Genomic DNA, 21,302 nt, shown 5'->3' with positions numbered 1-21,302 from the left:
TTCATCACAGAGATCACACATCAAATATGGCAGCCTTGGCAACAGTAACCATGCGAACCCTCACACCAGCCATCTTCTATCCTTTCCACCTGTAGCCACACTGAACAGGGAAGGCCAATACCACACATACAGTACACACACACACAGACACATATACATCTAGTATACACACACAAGTACACACACAAACACATACATGCATGCATGCACACACACACATTCACACACATACATCCAGTATACACACACACATGCACACACGCATATATACACACACGCATACACAAATACACATACACACACATACATCCAGTATACACACAGACGCACACACACAAACACATACACACATGCACACACACACACACACACACACACACACACACACACACACACACGCATCCAGTATACACACACACAAACACATACACACATGCACACACACACACACACACACACACACATGCATCCAGTATACACACACACACGCACGCATGCACACACACATACACAAACATACATCCAGTATATACACACATGTACACACACAAACACATACACACATGCATGCATGCACATGCATCTGGTACACACACACACACACACACACACACACACACACACACACCTGCACACGTGCACACACACACACACATGTACACACAAAAATATATATTATTTATTCAGATGCACCCATGAGTCACAGCGAATTACCCATCTTTAATTAAGCTCCAAGTATAAAATTATGAGCCATGATCTCGTGATAACACTACAGGAAAGCAATCATTTCAAGCATGGATGGTCATTATTACCAATATAGTTGTAACATACTGGTGATTAATTTTATAAATTACAATAACTTAACTCTGAATTTGCATAGTGATTCAACAGAAGATCATCATGCAGTAATATTATATATTATATGCCTGGGCATGTTTGCCGGAGGATTACATTTTAGGTAAGAGAAAAATACACATAAATCACCCATCTGAATCAAATTGCAGTAATTGCTTATTGGCACCAGTAATGATTTCATAAGCTTATCTCTGCTAATCGCATAATAGCTATTTATGAAGATGTAGCTAGCAATTGGTTGACTGCACTGTTTATGTCTGAATGGCCATTCATTATATTAAAACAATAATTTATATTTAATGCACTGCATACAGAGTTAAAAGCACTACATACACCAATGAAGGACATAATGTTTTGCAGAACTTTAAATACCCACAAACTTAAGATTTAATTGAGCATCTGAGTCTGAAAATTCTGCATGGCACTACATTTCTACAGAGCTGTTTTTACTTACTTTTGATATTTGCACCTGGTGTACCACAATAACCTTGTACTTTGGACAAAAGCGTGTGCAAGCTGAATGAAAGTTTGAATTTAAATGTGACCTGCACTTCCTAAATTCCCTTAACAGTGAGGAAGTGCTTATGTGTCTGATGATGCAGCAAGGAACTTTACACAGCGCCATCCTCCAATCAGAAACATAGCTGGGCTTGGAAGATGACATCAGCAAAAAAACTTTTCAAATGCATACACCAGAACAAGAACACGTCAGCAACACTGCCACCTCAAGATTTAACCCTGATATTGATAATTTTTATATAACATATACATATATACATTTACATATATAAAACCACAGAACAACAGCGATAATTAAATAACTGATAGCATAAGCCTTATGGCATGTACCGAATGGTTGTTTTTTTTCCTCCTACATATTTAAATATTTGGGTTCAGGCGAAAACACAGGACGGCTGGCTTATCACAGAGTTCCATCGGAGCTGTTAACTCCGGGGCCTGTCTTTACGAGCGACTGCGCGGGTGTCGGCGGTCTGCGCTAGGCTGCGCTAGGCTGCGCTAGGCTGCGCTAGGCTGCTCTAGGCTGCGCTAGGCTGCTCGGCAAGCCGCGGCAGGCCCCAGAGCCACGAGACTGCCCCTCCGGCACGGAGCGCGAAATCTGTGACTCCGAGTTCATCAGTGGGTTCACCTTGGGAAACGCTACTGTCGCCCAGAAACTACTGTTCTGTGGATGTAACAGGCAAACATCAGCACTGTGCGTTGGGGAGAGGTGCTCATCAACACCAGCAAAAACCCCAAAGTCATCATAAGGACAGTGTGTGTGTGTGTGTGTCCATTTGTGTTTTTCCGTGAAACAAAATGTTGCTCAACTCCATAAATGAGTTTGCACAACTATGCCGATCAAAGGGAAATTAAAAGCAAATAAGAAAGTAAGAATATCCACTGATTAAAATGGACACCCAGAGAGATGATAAAATCTCACATGTCCTGTAAGTGTGCCTGACTGCAGCCAAATTAACTTCATATTGCAAATCCATTCTGTCCTAACCCCTCTACCATATGGTGTGAGAATTATTATTATTTTTTTAATGTCAGGTGCTTTTAAAAATAGTCTAGCCTTGCGCGTATTGATAGGAGAGGTATGATTATCCTGATTGCACCGCTTTATGTCCACATGCATTCTGGCTGTCTGAGCGGATGGAACCCTGTCATTATTGAAACAAAATGTCCCCTCTAATACATCCAGTTCAATTGAGGGTCATTACAGTCCCAGGGATCAGGGTTTAGTCAAAGGTGTCAATTTGCCAGCATGTTCTTAAGAGTATAAAAATCAATACGTGGAGACTGTGGAGGAAGATAATAAGCAAGGCCTGCCTGAAATACATTTTCTAACAATGAGGTAGGGCTTTGGATGGAAAATGAGCAGGTATTTACAGCGAGTAGTTCTGCAGATGGGAGACCTCATTATAAATATTGCGTGATATTCCTGAGGAGTTGTTGATCAAAGCAGCCTTACACAGGGTTGCCATGCCGGAATCTCAGGAAGATGAAACGCTGCCATCTTACAAGTGACACGGGAGAAATGGCTGACAATGGAGAGAGATAAAACAGAAGCTAGCGGTTTAAATTAAACTGATAAAAACTAAAACCCGTCTTGCCCAAGTTTATACGTCTACTTATATTCAGACTTTTTAACTCAATCTGGATATTTCAAAAATTCTCCATGTAATAGGAACTGGTAATTAATACCTAAGGCTCCTCTTCTGTGGCGTGTGAAGTATCCATACTTCAAAGTCTAAAGCCTAAAAGTCCTTGTTTCTATTATTATGCAATATAATCTGCTTACCACGGGGATGTTTTGAGCTGATTTGTATTATTCGAGGATAGTTTGGCAGCATTGTCATGAATAAATCTCATTTAAAGTTGCTCTGCTTTGTCTCTCTAAAGCTCAACGCTGCTTTAAAAGCCCAAGGCTGAAAGTGCTATATAAAGCCTTGTGTGGCACAGTGTCTGGAGCCCAGGTCAGAACTGCCAATCCACTGCCCCCTTATTTCAAAATATTTCTTTTCTCAGGCCTGAATCCAGTCAACATGGTCCTAAACTCAACATTTTTTTTTTTTTTTACCTTCACATATAAAGATTTTGGTCAATTTTGGAGTTACCAAAACAAATCAACCAAACTGAAAAAAAAAAAAAAAAACGCTTATCCAAGCTGTCCAAGCAGCTTTTTATGAAACTCAGGACAGAGTGAATCCAGGCATCAGTGTGTCAGCTTCACTTTAACCTCTTGTGACCTGCAGGGCCCCCCGGTGAGGGAGGAATGGGGTGCACACCTCTATCTGCCCGGTGAGGGAGGACTGGGGAGCACACCTCTATCTGCCCGGTGAGGGAGGACTGGGGTGCACACCTCTATCTGCCCGGTGAGGGAGGACTGGGGAGCACACCTCTATCTGCCCGGTGAGGGAGGACTGGGGTGCACACCTCTATCTGCCCGGTGAGGGAGGACTGGGGTGTGCACCTCTATCTGCCCGGTGAGGGAGGACTGGGGTGCACACCTCTATCTGCCCGGTGAGGGAGGACTGGGGTGCACACCTCCATCTGCCCGGTGAGGGGGGACTGGGGTGCACACCTCTATCTGCCCAGTGAGGGAGGGAGGACTGGGGTGCACACCTCTATCTGCCCGGTGAGGGAGGACTGGGGTGTGCAACTCTATCTGCCCAGTGAGGGAGGGAGGACTGGGGTGCGCACCTCTATCTGGGAACTGTTGTCACTGTCCTCGTCTGACAGCAGCCCAGGGAAGCGGTCCGGGTCGGTGCTGTCCGGGTCCTGGTCCTGTTCCTGGCTGGCCCGGTTGTTGTCCATGGATTTGGGCAGAGACAGCCACCGTCTCCAGCGGCCGCTGTAGAGCCGGACCTCCACCGGGCTGCTCTCGTCCGAGAGAGACGTGCCCCCCACGTGTGCGTACGCCCCCCCTGAGGACAAACAGAGCAGGCACTGGGATCAGAAATGACACATATTTTAGTCTTATACTGAGGCTTCAAATCGTATGACTTTTACTTTTTTGCTAAATAAGATTTAGTTTGATTCATTTCAAGATTTCAAGAAAATGTCATGTGTCAAGCAAATCTCATCTCAAGATTTGCCAATGGAAAAAGACATTTTCACATACATTAACTTAAAGTAAGCTAATATTTTATACTTGAGAGGGATTATTACAAGAATAAAAAGCTGGTTAAGACAGTGAGGAGAGCATGTCCTCTGTGCCTCACAAATGGTTGGCATTTGTATAGCACCTTTATCCAAAGGGCTGTACAATTGATGCTTCTCATTCACCCATTCATACACTCACACACCAACAGAAATTGGCTGCCATGCAAGGCAAAAACCAGCTTGTCAGGAGCATTCGGGGGTTAGGTGTCTTGCTCAGGGACACTTCGACACAGCCCGGGCGGGGGATCGAACCGACAACCCTCCGACTGCCAGACAACTGCTCTTACTGCCTGAGCCATGTCACCGCACAAGCTTAGGAAAGACTACACAAGAATCTGGAGAGTGCATGCTGGGTTCAGTTTCGCCTTAACAACCACAGCACTGCAGTCCTGCAGCACTAATTTGGTGAAAATTAAAATTAATTCAGGAACAAAGGACAAACTGTTAATTTGATTTCAGGCATCTGTCCAATTCTAAATTTGTTTATAAAAGTATGGCCTCTCTTCTCACTAAGCATTAATCTCCAGGCTCTTTTAGAACTCCCTTATCTCAGCAGACATTTTCATTACTTTGCTATATAAAAAAACAAAAAAAAAAAACATCCAACTTTGGCTAAAATGAAAAGAAAGCATATTAGCAATGACACAGAAGTCAGACCACAAAGCAAATGCTGTCCACTGATCCTTCCCACAATCCTCTGACACGGTGACAGGAATGAGAAAAACATTCCCGGAAATGGAGTGGATCAAGACTTTGTGACATTCAGAATAAAACTACATAAATAAAAAAGGATAAAATTGCTCCGCAAAGATAGCACCGGCCACAGCACCAAGTTTCCGGTGACTTTGCCCAACATAACTGGGTCACAGCATTTACACCCCCAATGGGACGGTGGGCGATATACGACCGATCACGGGTGAAGACAGGGCCCCATGTCTCCTCCGACGCCTGGCAGAGGGCCAGGCCTGGACTGTAATTACTTTCTGACCAAAAGAACTTCCTGAGTCATCCCCCAGGCGTAGTTTGGAAGATGTCCGTATTATTTCCACCACACGGATGCTAATTAATTCCCGGCATAATTTAGAGCAAGCCTTGTCCTATTATGTCCCGAGACCCTAAAGGTTGATTTTTAATCAATGCTCTATTAGCCCGGCCATTCAGTACACTATGAAATGCCTGTGCCGCTAACAGGCATCTTTCAAAAGGATAGGCAAGCAGTGAAGCATTGAAAGTGAAGTGGCGGGGCTCAGGATGCTAATTCTGCGCAAAGTGGAGTCTGACAGCACAGCTTCATAATGAGGCACCCAAAGAGCAAACAGCCCAGACGAGACCAGAAAAGCAATGGCCCTGCAGTGGAGAGTTTACCATCGGTATCAGAGAAACAGAGAGAAAGAGAGAGCACAGGATAGAGAGAGAGAGAGAGAGAGAGAGAGAGAGAGCACAAGAGAGAGAGAGAGAAAGAGAGAGATAGAGAGGTCGAGACAGTGAGAGTTAGAGAGAGATAGAGGGAAAGAGAGAGCAAGAGAGAGATACAGAGAAAGAGAGAGAGAGCACAGGAGATAGCGAGAGAGAGAGAAAGAGAGAGATAGAGGGAGAAAGAGCGAGACAGTGAGAGAGTTAGAGAGAGATAGAGGGAAAGAGAGAGAGAGAGCACAGGAGATAGAGAGAGAGATAGAGAGACAGAGAGAGAGTGCGAGATAGAGAAAGACAGAGTGAGAGAGCGTGAGAGTGAAAGAGAGTGTGAGAGAGAGTGCGAGTGTGAGAGAGAGAGAGAGAGAGAGAGAGAGGGATGGGGGTGCAAAATAGGCTATGGTTCACAAATCAATGTGTAATTCCACCCATAGGTGAAGGCAGCATCCATCAGACGGTTTGCAATCCCAAATGGAACACCCGTGTAACAATGACCCAGATTTGAACTTCAATCCCGACCAAACATCACAGTGCACACATTCTAGAGTCTAGAGCTTGACTGAGCTGCTTCGCTGGCATCACAACAAGTCATGACTGTCAGACACCATTGTCCATGTCAAATGCACCATGACACAGATAAAGCACGACTATATGGTGATAGACAGCCATATCCCCTTAAATGACATTCTTTACAGTAGGTACTGTCTATGTCTTTATTTTGTTTAGATGAAAACAGCAAGAGTGAGCAATGACAAACAATTCCAAAGATGACTATGATTATGTTTTTTCTGTTAATAGACATAAATGTATGATGTATATGATACAATACTTTCATATGCCCTAAAACTACTCTGGTTCTCTGAATATGATCTCAGAGATAAAACAGTAGGGAGCGATCAGGGGCTTTGCAAAGGATCCCCAAGTTGTGACTCACAGAGTTCAGGAGGCATCTGTTGAGAAACAAATCCTATTTAGCTTTCCTGGAATCTATTGCTACTAAGAGCTGGGTAATTTTTGTATTTTCAGGGGAAATCTCAGCAACTTTGCTTGAAACGAAAATCTAAATCCCCAAAATAGAAAATATGCACACCGATTTAAAATGGAGGGCCACTGGCGCCACTAAAACGAAGCCCCGTCTCATTTGAAAGTCTAAGTGATAGGTTATTTTGTACGCGCACTGTATTAGTCCGCTCTAATTGTTATGCAGATCTCACTCGACTTGTTCTTAGGTGTCTGAAGCAGCTCCTGTGACCAAGCAGGCACCCAGTCTCTCTCAGTCCCTCACAAACTGAGGTTCATTAGTTACGTCCGCAGACAAAGCAGTCCTGTTCGACTCCTCAGGACTGCCACTGTATATCTGAATCCAAAAGAGACCTATACATTCACTGGGAGTATAGCTCTTTTCTCACCATGTAAATACCCTTTGTTAGACCTGAAATATACATCCCCCAAACTAAGTCATTTCAAAATACCATGAGCACAAAGTTAGCTTTTTTTCCCACAGGGGTTCAGTATGAATGGCGATGATGACCCGCCGGCACCACCTGCATGAAACCGCCCTTTGTTCTTCCTCTCTGATTCACGCTGTCAATCCCTGTTCTTCTGTTAGTGGAGCCGCAAAGCACAGCGACATTACTGGAAGTGCTTACTCTTTACATTGGTATCCCAACAGGCTGGGGCACAGCTTTCTTTGTGTTGCATCTTGTTTGTGCTGATTGAGGCTTTTCTGTTGTGTATACTACATACAGTACACTGTGCAACACACACTGGCCTAAAGCCTTCCTTTCTTTCAGGATTTCAAAAGGGAAAAAAATGTACTTTAAAAAGTACCTGACTTAATAAAAATAAAAAAATCCCATTTGAATTATGTCCTTCAGCTCATGAAAATATGTTTTTTTTTTAAATCAGATAATAATGGAAATCAGTGAATGCACTCTTTCTTCAGGCGACTCCAGGCTGATATGGGAGCAGGATGACTGGGTCTCCTCCCTCCTCCATCTGGATTATTGCGCTGACTGGACACTCCAGGGCTGGCCCGGTCTTGGGAAAGGAATGCCTTTCCATTCGCCGGAGAGATGCAGTCTGGGAGAAGGAACCCGTTCGCTCCAAAGCAGCCTCCCGCTCCCGGCATTATCCGTCTGTCAGGCCGGGGCCCATCTTTTCCGTGCCTCCATTACAAATGCTTCCATCAACGCACCGGGAGTTGCGGCCAAAAATCCTGCCACAGTCGCTCAGAAACCAACTGTCCTGGCATTATCCCTGGCTGCAAGGCCAGAGAAGTGCAGACTTCCAAATCACATCCCTGTGTGTTGTACAAATACAAAAACAAATGACAATCACCCGATGATGACGCAGTGTGCTTCTCTGGGTCACGGCGTGCAGGGTTTAGGACACACTGGTACATGCTGGCCACATTAACCCCTCTCTCAAGGTCATCGTCGTACATTAAAGACGGTGGTAAACATTAGTGCAGCACCGCCCAACACGGCTCACCCCCCCCCAGCCCAGCAGACCCAGGCTTTCACAAAGACACGGAAAGCGCCCAGACGTTTTTTCACCAAGGAAAGTGAAAACATTCCCCAAATTCCTCTCCCCGGCTCTAAAGGTATCAGGCCGGGACAGCGGGATGTTTTGTGTGTGCAGTTAAACAAGCCTGTGCAGCCCAGACAGGGCTCCTGTGTGCAACACTTCAGGAACAAAGGCTTTCAGAAAAAAACAAGACAAAAACAAGTGAACTGCAATAACCCGCCAGAACGCCTCTCTTCTTGAAGTTAGAGTTTCTCTAAGTAACAGCGGAGACTGAAGGCAAAGCCATCAATGGTGTATCGCTGTCTCCTTTTTCTACAATTAGCGGCTGCATTGTAAATGGCAGATGTTACCTCTTATCTGTGATATATTGGTCAAATGCAAATTAGACTCTTACCTGTATGATCAAGGCTGCAATAAAGATGAATTGCTTACATATGCCTCAGGCTTTCGGCAACATTAAGCACCTGCTTCCTATTTTGTGAATGGCAGTTTATGCAGCAAAAGGTTATTTCGCAAAAAGAACCCCTCCAGACTTCAATGGAAAAAACAGCGTCTCATTGAAGCTCTTCTTCACAATCCTTTGCTATACTGCATACCAACTTGATAAGAGATATGAGCTATTAAAAAAGAAAGCCCTAGACATCATGCTATGATGGCACGCTCATCAAAGCCTGTTTTGACTCTTCCAGCACAAAGCTTTTAATCAGTTTTTAAGGGTTAGCATTTCATTTAATCTGCCTTACACATGTGAATTGAATCTTTGATATATTGAAATTAGTGGTTTGGATTTTAATAGCAAGTGAAAGAAAGTGGAGAACAAAACTGCTATGACAGACTGAATTATAAACTAACAATCTCTACAATGAAAGATATACAGTGATAATTATACAGCCTCACACACGTCCAAGTTCATTAATGATTGACTGGGTACTTAAACCTTTCTCTGAGTCATATATTCCTGTGTATGTCTATATATCATAAACCTCTGTTTATGATACACTCAGTCTGTGAATCTGAATGAAGGGCAAGGAGCCATTTCAGCCAAGCATCCTGTCCCTGCATGCAAAATAAATAAATAAACACATTTCATTAGGCTGATGCTTTTATACAAAGCGACTTACAGTTGATTAGACTAGGCAGGAGACAATCCTTCCCTGGAGCAATGCGGGGTTAAGGGCCTTGCTCAAGGGCCCCACGGCTGTGCAGATCTTATTGTGGCTACAATGGGGATCGAACCATCAACCTTGCGGGTCCTAGTCATGTACCTTAACCACTAAGCTACAGGCAGCTGGAATTAAAGGCGGAAATGAAATCCAGCAAATAGATATGTAAATTTGGTAATGGCAATGAAATTAATAAGGTCATATGAATACAGCGAGTCCCCATACAGAAAATATACATACTTACAAATCAGTGACGATATGTACGTACACTAAGAATTCCTTGCTAATAGACTACCTATGTGAACGTGAAGTCTCTGAAAATGGCCATTACCTTTAACTTTTCATGCGCGTGTGTGTCCAGGTCACCTGTGACAAGGTCACATTCAGGTGCTTTCAAGGCGGACTGGTCTAATAAAGCGAAATTGGCCTCCCCTGGAGGAACGGCGGGGCAAGCCTCCTGCCTGCCCTCCAGCTGCAGGTCACGGCGGTCAGAGGAAGCTGAACGGAGTCAGGAATGCAGCGAGACACCGGGATCTGGCAGCCCTCTCTGGCCCCGCACGCCGCCATTCTGCCGGACTTCCACAGGACGCTGCTTCATCGCCACAGGCAGTGGAAAGCCTCAGCTGTTTTCCATTTCTTTTCTTCCTTTTCAAACTTAGACATGTATCTAAGCTCACAGTCATTCCCCAGTACCTGTTGTTTTCAGCACTAATATTTTTGCTGTCAGATAATTGTGCTATTTCTCACAATTCTCCGTGATGTTTATCTTCACATAGGCACTCTATGGCATTCGAGCTATGCTATGTTATTGTATATAGGCAATTCATTGTTTTATTGACTGATTCATTGTAAAAGAAAAGGTGATTGGGACAGTCTTTACTCTCAGCCAGCAAGTTAGGCAAGTTTGTGTGTGTGTGTGTGTGTGTGTGTGCGTGTGTGCATGTGTGGTGCTCTCACTAAGAAACAGCTCTCTTAATCTTGAGACCCATCACACACAATAACTGGCTGTATCCCCAATAGCCTGAACCACTCGAAGGACACTTTTCCACTTAAGTACAGATAAAAATAATCTCAGACATGCCCAGTGTGGGAGGCACGTCTCAGTGAGAGGGGAGTCGCTCTGTGGAGAGTTGGGACTTGCACAGACACATCCCAGGATGAGACAGCTTAACACTAACCTCAGAGCATCTGACCAATGAGGGGGGAGGGGAGGGGTTCCCAGTGGTGTGAGTGACCAGGCACTTAACGCACTGCACAACCGTCAGTGGGACAGTTTCTCCCTGACATATCTCGGCCTGATGAATGCGGCCTGTCACAGCCAGGCCCTACAAAGGCACTCACATAGCCAGAATTACGTCTCCCAAGGGGGGCAGGAAATCTGCAGCCCACTGGTGGACAATGAGATGAAGCTGCAGAAACCTGCTCCATGTACCCATTAGAGTTCCCCAAAGACTCGTCTCCTTCTCTGCCCACGGCCCCGTCTCCGGCTCGGCTCCTTCTGAAACGGCTGTCTGCGGCTCTGACAAGCGGAACCCGTACTTTCTAGCAATTCTGCTCGGTGAAAACCTGCCCAGTGACATCTCAGCAGTGCTTTCAGGCAAAGAGCTGAATTAAATCAAACGGAAGTCAACCTCGTTAGCATGATTCCCATTACCGGTATCGTCATTATACATGCAAAGCTATTCCGCAGGATCTTTTATCTTATGTCATGAGTTGTTAAAGATGAATCAGCATTAATAAGCAGGCTTATTAAAACAGTTCAGGTTACAAACAAGGAGAATGAAAGGCAGTGCTCCAGGGGAGAATATAAAGTTAGGTTTCTAGAAAGAGGAGACAAGTGGGCTTGAGGAGGAGAGAATTACAGAGCGGTGACACACAGACGCCCATCTTATGGTGTATGCTTTAAAGAAAGGTGCCTTGGGGAGGAAAGGACAGAATGAAAACAGAATGCAAATGCAGGATTTAGGGAACAGCATACTGGTAACCCAGGGACAGTGCACACCATGGGGCAGGCTTGATTTAGACGAGCAGGCTACTGAAGGTGACGCGCATTGTCAGCCTGACCTGCTATTCGCATTTGAATGTGGAAACAGAGATCAAGGCTCAATATAATGCCACCAGAATCCCAAGATTACATATATAACCAACTCCTCTTCATCACTTGTCATTCTATGATAGGACAAAAATGAAACTAGATGGCCATAAAGCACAGATATAATTGCATATAACTTAGTTCTTTTATTTATTAAATGTTATGTATACAGGGTACATTGACTGAGCATGTATGCCCTTTTGCAGCAATGCCCTGTTAATATATAAATATATCAAGCTGTGTTAAATGACTGGGCTAATTAAGACATCAAAATGAGAGACTGGAGTAGAAACAAACACACACCAGCCCGGTGGGAAAAGAGTCGATTTAATTGATCAATTTTCCAGAAAAGAAAATGGCATATGGTATATGTTGTGTCTAACTGCAGGAAATGCATGGTTGAAAAGCTGAAATCTGAGGAAATTCACTGTCTCAGAGCTACCTCTAATGGAGGGGCAACAGGGACTTTTAATAGCAGAATTCCATACACAAACACAGACTATTTTGTGTATGTCTACAAACTGTATGTGTTTTTCATTCATTTTTTGGATCTTATTAACCATATTTCATATTGCCCTGCTACAAGGGTGCTAAAAGGGTCACCTCTCTGTAAATATGCTGTAGCTGTATGTTTTTCCTGAGAGTGTGCGACAATCACATACTCACAGTTATGTTCTCATTGTTTACATACAGGCAGACACTTGTAATGGCAATGGCACTAGACAATACAGATTAAAATGCAGAACAGCAGTAAGTCTAGGGATTTCCAGGGGTTCACAATAAAAGAGTGCAGGTTGTCTCATGGTGAGTCAATATGCCATGAAGACTAATTTCACACGTAAAGCTAAGCTCTGGAGATTCTTGTCAGAACCTGTCCTTTACAATTTCAGTCACATATCTAAGCTGAGCATTCAAAAGCAGCCGACGCTTCAGGACAGTTTGTTGGCAGTGATATTTGTGGTACACCCTACAGAGCACAACCACATTGTCCAGAACACAAGAAAACAGCTTTCATTGAGCAAAAGTGTTGTTTTTGTAAGTTCAAGTCAACGGTATGACTTTCCATAAGACAGCCACACACATAGGCCTATTATTTGCTTTGGAGATGTATACAACTTGGACAGAACAGCTTCTATCTGAATTCACAGCACATAAATAAAATGGCAGATTAGGGATAATGTATTAAACTGAATTTGTATCGTTCCCGTGTGTCATTTCAAACAGCTGCAGCAATTTCCTATAAAAAAATGTATTCCCTGGAAATATATATCTTTATTTTACGGCTCCCTTCGTGAGGATTTCACTGAACGTATGCGCAGAGTTAACGTCACCTTAAGAAATGATGGTCCTGCAACACAAACAGCTGCTGTTAAATGAGACAGCACTGCAAATGGATGGTTCTGGAACAATTCCTGGTCTCATATAGCATTAGACACACGGGATAGTTTACAGGAGCCCACCGGAATATTTATGAACCCGGCTGTAGACACCAGTGAAGCTACAGCATATTGAGTTGGGTGGCTAATGTTTTACACCTGTCTCCAATACTCATTTGTCCAACTTAAGCCTTAAGTCCTGGAATCAACCAATTAACACTTCTTTTTTACACATTACTATATATTTTGTATTACTTTGATAAACACATTGTGCCTTCCATGCAAGTTCTTGTCAAGTAAAGGAAAATGATCATTACAAATGAACAGCAATTAACAATGCAGCCACACAACATGTTTGGATCTAAATCCCAATTAGCAACTGCAAAAGTGAAATTTCAGGAGACAAAGAAGAAATAAAAAAAGTGCTAGTAAGTAAAGTCCCAAGCCCAACGTGATAATGACATTAAACCTGTGGGGAATTAATTAGATGGAGACTTAATGTTGCATTCCAACATTGCACTTGGGGAAATTAACACACCTGACTAAAGTCAAACTGAGCACTGGAGATGTGTGGGCCTGTACTGTTTTGTATGTTTTTAAACGGAATACTCTTATCTGTTATTCATTGCTCTGGTTCCAGTATTTTAAAAAGCTATGTTGTGCCCTAGGTTCAAAGCTAGACTCAGCAACAACAGCTTGAAAGGCCCTGCATGGTAATAGGAAATAAGGCTTCAGAGACTATGCTGGGGTTTACATGTAATTGCTGGAAACCGCAGTTTGGTTTCTATGATGCTGTCCGTTTCCCGCAAGCCGTATGCAAAGCTAAGCCTTGCTATGCTGAGGAGTATTCCCTCCAGATAGACAGTGGCCTTGCTTAACACAGGCCATGGGCACTGGACCACTGCCAAAACCAAGCACGGCATTATCTCATGGAGCCTCTTCTTCTCATGAAGCTACTCACGAAAACTATTGATTATTCTTCACGACAGATGTGTAAATGTTATGTAATTTGCTAAGCTGTGAGCAGCTGCTATAAATGAATAATAATAATAATAAAACGCAAAATCTGGACTTTGATGCTACTATACACTGTAGGTCCTCCAAGATTGGTACGAAGCAGAGAGTGGGCGATCATGCGTATTCTGTGACATTCCGTGGAAGTCAATGAAATACAATCTGGCCCCTGCTGGAACATTCTGGGGCAGTTTTGGAAGGGTGTAAGGCAAAGATAACCTTAACACTGAAAAGCTTCACAAAATGTTCTTTCAGCAGACATCACAAGTACAATCTTGTGTTGGTCACTCATAATTGTATAGGGTTTCCCTTACAAATTACACTCTGAAAAAGGAGCAGTAGTTGTTTTCCTCTTAAACACACAGTCACAAACCATGACGGTAACCACCATGTGATTCACAGGATCCAATTTTCACCATGGTGGCTTTCTTATATAGTTAGTGGTTCACTCAGCACTGACTAGACAACACTTATGTTCTCAATAGAGAGAAAGTAAGAGAGGGTAACTAAAGGCGAGGTAAAATGGTAGAAAGATGAGGAGAAGGGGAAAACGAATAAGAGCATAATATAGCATAAGTACAGAATGGTATTTTGAGTGACAAGTGAACCATTGAGAAAAAATAAAATGGTAAATGGTTGGAATTTATATAGGGCCTTTATCCAAAGCGCTGTACAATTGATGCTTCTCATTCACCCATTCACACACACACACACACACAACTCAACGGCGATTGGCTGCCATGCAAGGCACCGACCAGTTCATCAGAAGCATCTATGGGTTAGGTGTATTGCTCAGGGACACTTCGACACACACAGGGAGGAATCGAACCAGCAACTCTCCGACTGCCAGACGACTGCTCTTACTGCCTGAGCCAAAGTCACCCCTAAAATAAAGTACATTTTTGGAAAAAGGGTATAACAGATATCATTTTAGAATGCAAAGCTCTTGATTTGCCTTATATCAGATGACTAATCCAGATTCAATTCTCCCAAATCTCAAAATGCAGACAATTGTTTACCTGACAATTGTGTACAGGTTGTCTGAGCTTCATTTTCTCACTTGTTTGTCAAAATCCATTTACACTCCTTCAAAAACAAAGCCGATTTCATAAGCCGTTATTGTTGCCAACAAATTTTATTTGATTCTTCCTAATCCTTTTTGAGCAGCTTAATTTTATGTTTAACTTGGCCACGGTTCTCCCATTTGTACAGACCATACTGCATAACAGCGAATGATTCATAAACCGAGGAGTTTTCTTTGCAAAGCTGTTTCACGGTGGGTGTTTCATCAAACCTCAGCTTGAACGAAACGAGTAATGGCACACAGAGGATTTTCCTCATTCAGAATACCTCCATATAAAAAAGCAATCCTGTCTCCTTCCCCGCTGTCCCAACACGCTTCCAGCACAAATGCCCGGGGAAGGCCTGCTCAACAGACCCGAAAATTGAAATGTCACCCTGTGTCAATTCCCGCCGCTGTTTTGGCCTTCGTTACGGGCAGTTTGATCCCTTTGAATGGCTGGAGCACAGGGGCCCTGTAAAGAGGAAGTGTCCTGTTCAGAAGTGCTACCGCAGAGACTGCACACCTCAGCTGTGCAGCCCTAAAGCTAACCTGCATGGAGGAATCTCCCTTTGTACAGTACAGTAAATCCACTTGTCATCCCAACCAACCCCCCGGCCCAACCTCCTCTTCACCTTTTCCAACACATGAAAGAGAGCTGTGGGGTGTAGGGTGCTGAGGGGGGGGTCATAATCACTACCATGTGATGAACTTTCTTGAATCTGCAGAGAGAAATAAATACAATTCAAGAAAGTTCTCTCCCATATGACATCACATGCAACACCGAGAAATAATATGCTATTGCATACCAACAGGCATGTAGCTATAAATTCTGGGTCCCATGAGAGAGCATTGTCCCAATCTACTGGAAGTTTCAGGGGCCCTCTCCAACTGTGAATCATCACTACCTCTCACCCTCGCAACAGCCCTACAATCCAAGCCAAGCTGTGCAGAAACCAGTCCTCTGACGGACAGACAGCACTGTCATTTTGACAAATTCATTACATTACATTACAATCACTGAGCAGATGCTCTCATCCAGAGAGACTCACAGAAGTGTGGAACATCAGCATCAGTCTCACAATTACAGCAGATATCATCAGGAAGGCACAGAAGGCCCATTAATAATCAATAAGTGTGGAGTTAATCAAGCAAACCAACAATTAGCACTATAAACAAAGTGTAATTACGCTATAGAGATAATCTATCTTGACAAAGCCATACATAGGTTATATCATTATCAACATTAACAGCTAGAGGAAGGAATTAAGTGAATAAAGAGCACAGATAAAGAGGGTCAGGGGAGAGCCGTGATAAAAACTGAAGTGGTGGGTCTTCAGTCTGCATCAGATAGGGTTTCTGCTGCACTGACTCATTCCACCACTAGGGGGCCAGAACAATAGGAGATATGACTTGGAAGAGCAGGCATGCAGGGTGGGAAGACAGGGAGGTCTGGTCGATGTGTAGGGTCTGAAGATCCTCTGAAGATATAACAGAGCAGTCACTTTAGCCACCGGATGGGCTAGCTAGCACTAAGGTTTTGACAGACCAGTGGAGGGAGATGCGAAAAGGACAGCGGTGGGGCTCTGTAGATGGAGGAGGCAGGGAGACCAGCCAGGAGGGAAATGCAATATAATGAGACATGACCAATGCCTGAACTAAGAGCTAGGTTGAGTAGGTGATGAAGAGTGGATTCTCTGGATGTGTGTGTGTGTGTGTGTGTGTGTGTGTGTGTGTGTGTGTGCGTGTGTGCGTGCATGTGTGTGTGTTCCCATAACCCCAACACAATTTGGCATAGGTTTCATCGAGAATGTTATCTCCCTATTATTAATTATTATTAATTTTTTGGAATTGCTTTAAATGCTGAATGTAAAGCACTTTGATGTGTTATATAAATCAATCTTATTATTATTATTATTATTATTATTATTATTAATATTATTATTATTACTTTCCTTCATTGGTGCAAGATAATGGCACACTATAGAGTTATTCCTATTCTAGGCCCATATTTCTTTGCTTTTTAAAATATAGCAAATATTCTCTTTGGACATTATCCAATGCTCTCACTGATTGGCTGTGATCTGTGAGTGCTTTTGCAAACATTTTATCCATCAGTGTGCTCTGAATTGATGTCTTTCATGGAACTGATGTTCTTTCTGATTTAAGCTGGAAGTCATTGAAATGATAAATAGAATCCAAACAAAGTAAACTCTTGCAAAACCGCCTTCTGCATAAGCAGCCTACCAGATTATCTGATGCCCTCATTTGAGTGTTACTGTGAATTTCAATCAGGAGTGCCAACATTAAAACTAGAGCAAAAGGTTACAGTACATTTAATCTTGGGCTCTTGGTGCAAGCTACGACTACTGAACTTGATTAAGAATTTTTTAGACATATTTTTTAGACTTAGTCTAGACTAGTCTTCTGCTGCTGTAGCCTATCCACTTCCATCCATTCTGAGAAGCTTTTCTGCTCACCACAATCATACAGTTGTTATCTGAGTTATCGTAGCCTTTTTGTCAGTTTGAACCAGTATGGCCATTCTCCACTGACCTCGCTCATCAACCAGGGGTTTCCTTCCACAGAACTGCCATTCACTAGATGTGTTTTGCTTTTCGCACCATTCTCTGCAAATGCTAGACACTGAAAATCCCAAGAGATCAGAAGTTACAGAAATACTCAAACCAGACCGCCTGGCAGCGACAATCATGCCATGGTCGAAATCAACACGATTGGCTGATAAGATGTACAAGTGTTAGGTGTACAAGTGTTCCTAAAAAAGGGTTCAAGTGAGTGTATACTTAAAACAGAACCAACTGCAAATGCAAGAGGAGAGAAAATGAACCCACTTCTCTATACAGTGACTTTTTAAAATTATTTTGTTTATATTTAAATGTATATCATTAATATTTCCTCTGATAGAAAGAGTTAAATGTCACTTTTCATTTTGTTTAATCAAAGCTGAATTCAGTCATGAAGTCCCATTTAACAGAATTAAATGTTACTTGCTATTACCATATTATTTTTGTGTGATAGATGTGACTGTAACTGTCAGGTTCGGGAAAAACAAGACATTCTGTGAAAAGAAGTGAAACTGTGTATGTTAGCAGATGAAGAAAAAACACTCATACTGATGTAATGAGTTAACACTTGGAGCTACATGGCAAGGATGAAAGCTGCCTTCAGGCAGAGAACTGTGAAGACTTGGGATGCAGGGGTGCTGCGCCGTAATTCTTGTTAAGCGGTGTTCTTGTCACTAACCACTCAACCACTTAAAGACAGCTGCCACTGAGTCAGCTGGTTTCAGTGATTTGTACACACTATATAAAACTGATATGATACGGTGGTTTTGTGAGGAAGAAGCTGAAGTTCTGAAAAGCACAAATCTAATCGTAATTCTCATCGAGTACATGATAGAAACGCACTCCTGCCGCCAACGTTCGTCCAACAGACAATTCCCGCAGCCTCTTAACGCAGATTACAAAGGAACTACCTTCAGGGCAGCGACTGCAATTTCAAGTCGCTGAGATCAATAGAGAGGCTTTGAACTGAACGAATGTTAATTACACTGCAGTGTCTCACAGACAAATAGCGGCACAAAGTAAACAATCACGCGTGGTGACTTTCCATTTCTGTTCGACTGGGGCTGAATGTTGGTGCTGGTGAATTTTCTTAATTATTTATTTTCATCATTCCCAGGTGTAAAATCTAGCTCTGATCAGATTGTAATGACCAGCCACCAGCTGTTTCAAAACATAGCTTGAGCTGGTCAAACCATGTTGAGTATGGAGCTGGTCCGAACCGGTCAACCAGCAACCAGCTGTTTTTTTCAGCAGGGCTGCCTGTTGTTTTTCCTCTGAGGATATCGATGTCCAGAGGAAGTGCTGTCTCCAACTTGTTAATTAATCAGCCCTCCCACCATGTTTCCAGCTCCGTTCTGCTGATTCCCTCAACTCCATATGTAAACAAAGCCATTTCTTATCCCATAATTAAAATGCAACATGTCGGCAGAGCATAAAACTTTTGAGTGACAGGCCAAAAGTCAGACAGCACACAAAGCAGAGTCTAATAATGCCAAGCTTATTACAAGAGGAATACAAACATGCTCGCAAACAAACCTCCTGTAACCCTTCTCTCTTCCGGAGAGTGAGCACACGTCAGCCACAAGTGGAAAGTGGAACTCTCCATGTGAATCTGGAGCTGGACTGGTCCTTTGGTGTCTGAGAGGTTTAAGGCTGCCTTAATGCCAGCCTCTATTCCGGGTCTTGGGTCCTGTTCTTCACGCATCAAATTTCACAAATGTACCCTGAGCGTAGACTGATGTTCTCTTAGGGTACAAATTGATGATATATTGCTGGCCAGGGGTACAATTGTAGGAGTATATTATCATACCTCAGATCTTTGTATGTATACAAGAAAGGACATTTGTTCAACTACCACATTGTTGTACGAAAACATTTTAGTGATACATGTCATGGTACTGAGCACTGTTTTAGCAGTGTATTCCATCAGTTTTTGTGATGTGAGAATGGCCACACAAGAAGTTGCCAGTGCATGTACTGTGAAATAGTGGTGATGAACTACCCTGCCAGGCATTAATCCACTCAGCTAAGAATGGAGTAATTCTTGTTTCAACACAATATCAGTAAAGAGAAACAAAAGGAAGAACTACTGATAGCTCATCACTAATTACAAACATATCACATCCAACAAAACCAGGAGTCCTTTTGACCAAAGCAAAGAAGACAAGGAAGAAACGGAGCTAATATCAGAAAAATCTGGCCACGGGCTGTTAACTTCAGCAAATCAATGCCATTATTTCCAGTTATTTTTTGTTCTTAAATTAAGACTAATTTATTTTTAGTACCAATGAACAGAAACGAAAGGGGCAAAATATTATGATCACCCAAGTGTAGCAAATGTAAGAGATACTGAAGTCAAGCTCCAAAATCCTCATCTTCTGAATAATTAGAAAGAGAAATAATTAGTTTCCACACAGGGGAGTGCCAGTGAGTGACCCTGCCGTTGACCCTATGCCGCTCTCTGGCGCTCGCCTCCCAAGTTTACTGAGCACTTTCGGTGACTGCGTAGGAAGCCAAGCATTCTGGGAATCTCACATAGTTGTTGACAAACTGTGAAGGAAAACAGCTTCCTTCACAGGGAGTTCATAATTGAGCAGGCCTTCGAGGCCCACAGAGGGAACGACTTACCCTGCGCCTCTGCTGCATTGAGGAACACCAACCTGGGGCACCACCGAGGGAAAGATATCACCATTTAGTCTGACATGCTATCTTACCGCTGGAAATTATTTCAAATGCTGATAAAGTTCAATTACTAACCAAAGCAACTCAACAGGGACCATGAGACTGAGATGTTCCATTTTTTTTCATAGAGCTTCAGAACATAAGACAGTCCCTGTGAAACAGCCCCACAATCACATATTAAATCTTCAATTTGCAAGGAAACGGAAAATCAGCCTGTGCTCTGCCACTACCTGCCCTGTTTATTGCATAACACTGATTCCCCATTAATTAATGTTTCACACACAAGTTAAAAGGTTAATCAGACCGTTCTCATGAACGTCTCTTCGGTAAACAAAGCATTCTTGCCATTTTCGTCCTATTTATATCTGAATAGAAAATAGTCAGAGCATTTAGTCTTGTCTGCAGCATTTAAAATGCCAAGGTGACAAGATGCTACCGCACAACCCAGCTTAGCAGGAACCGACTTCATTTGGTCAATTATGTTAGTGATTTGTCAACCTCAATCCCCACTTAGTTCTCTCACATTCCTGTAATTGAAATGCCAAATTAATTGACATATTGCTGGATCATTTTGTGCTGAACTAAACTAAAATTAATTGTACCATATGCAAGAGAATAGCAAAAACTAATGAAGCACTGGAAATGTGCTACGTCTTAGTGGCATACGCTGTTTTTCAATTACCAGGGCGAGATAATAGCAACAATAACTTCTCCTATCACAACTCGCATCACTGTCCCTGTAAGCCCAGGGAAGATGTACTTCAGAAGACAAATCGTGACTCACCCAAAATTTCAACCTCTGGAAAACCTTTCAGCTGATGTTTTCGCTAAGGCATGAAATAAAACGTAGGCTTTATAAATGGACAT

The 21,302-nt window shown here is 42.9% G+C and overlaps 1 protein-coding gene across 1 annotated transcript in view; it reads right to left on the bottom strand.

Annotated features, from left to right (window-relative positions):
• Nucleotides 1-21,302, bottom strand: part of LOC133127264 (plexin domain-containing protein 2-like) — a 113,716-nt gene that overhangs the window by 65,245 nt on the left and 27,169 nt on the right. The window contains exon 2 of the mRNA XM_061240004.1: nt 4,063-4,286. Within this exon, the coding sequence (XP_061095988.1) occupies nt 4,063-4,286 (224 nt within the window). The remainder of the gene's footprint in view (nt 1-4,062; nt 4,287-21,302) is intronic.

Source organism: Conger conger, chromosome 4 (genome assembly GCF_963514075.1).
Source record: "Conger conger chromosome 4, fConCon1.1, whole genome shotgun sequence".
Lineage (NCBI taxonomy): Eukaryota > Metazoa > Chordata > Actinopteri > Anguilliformes > Congridae > Conger > Conger conger.
Note: the sequence above shows the minus strand (reverse complement) of the source record. Positions and strands in the feature narration are given on the sequence as shown.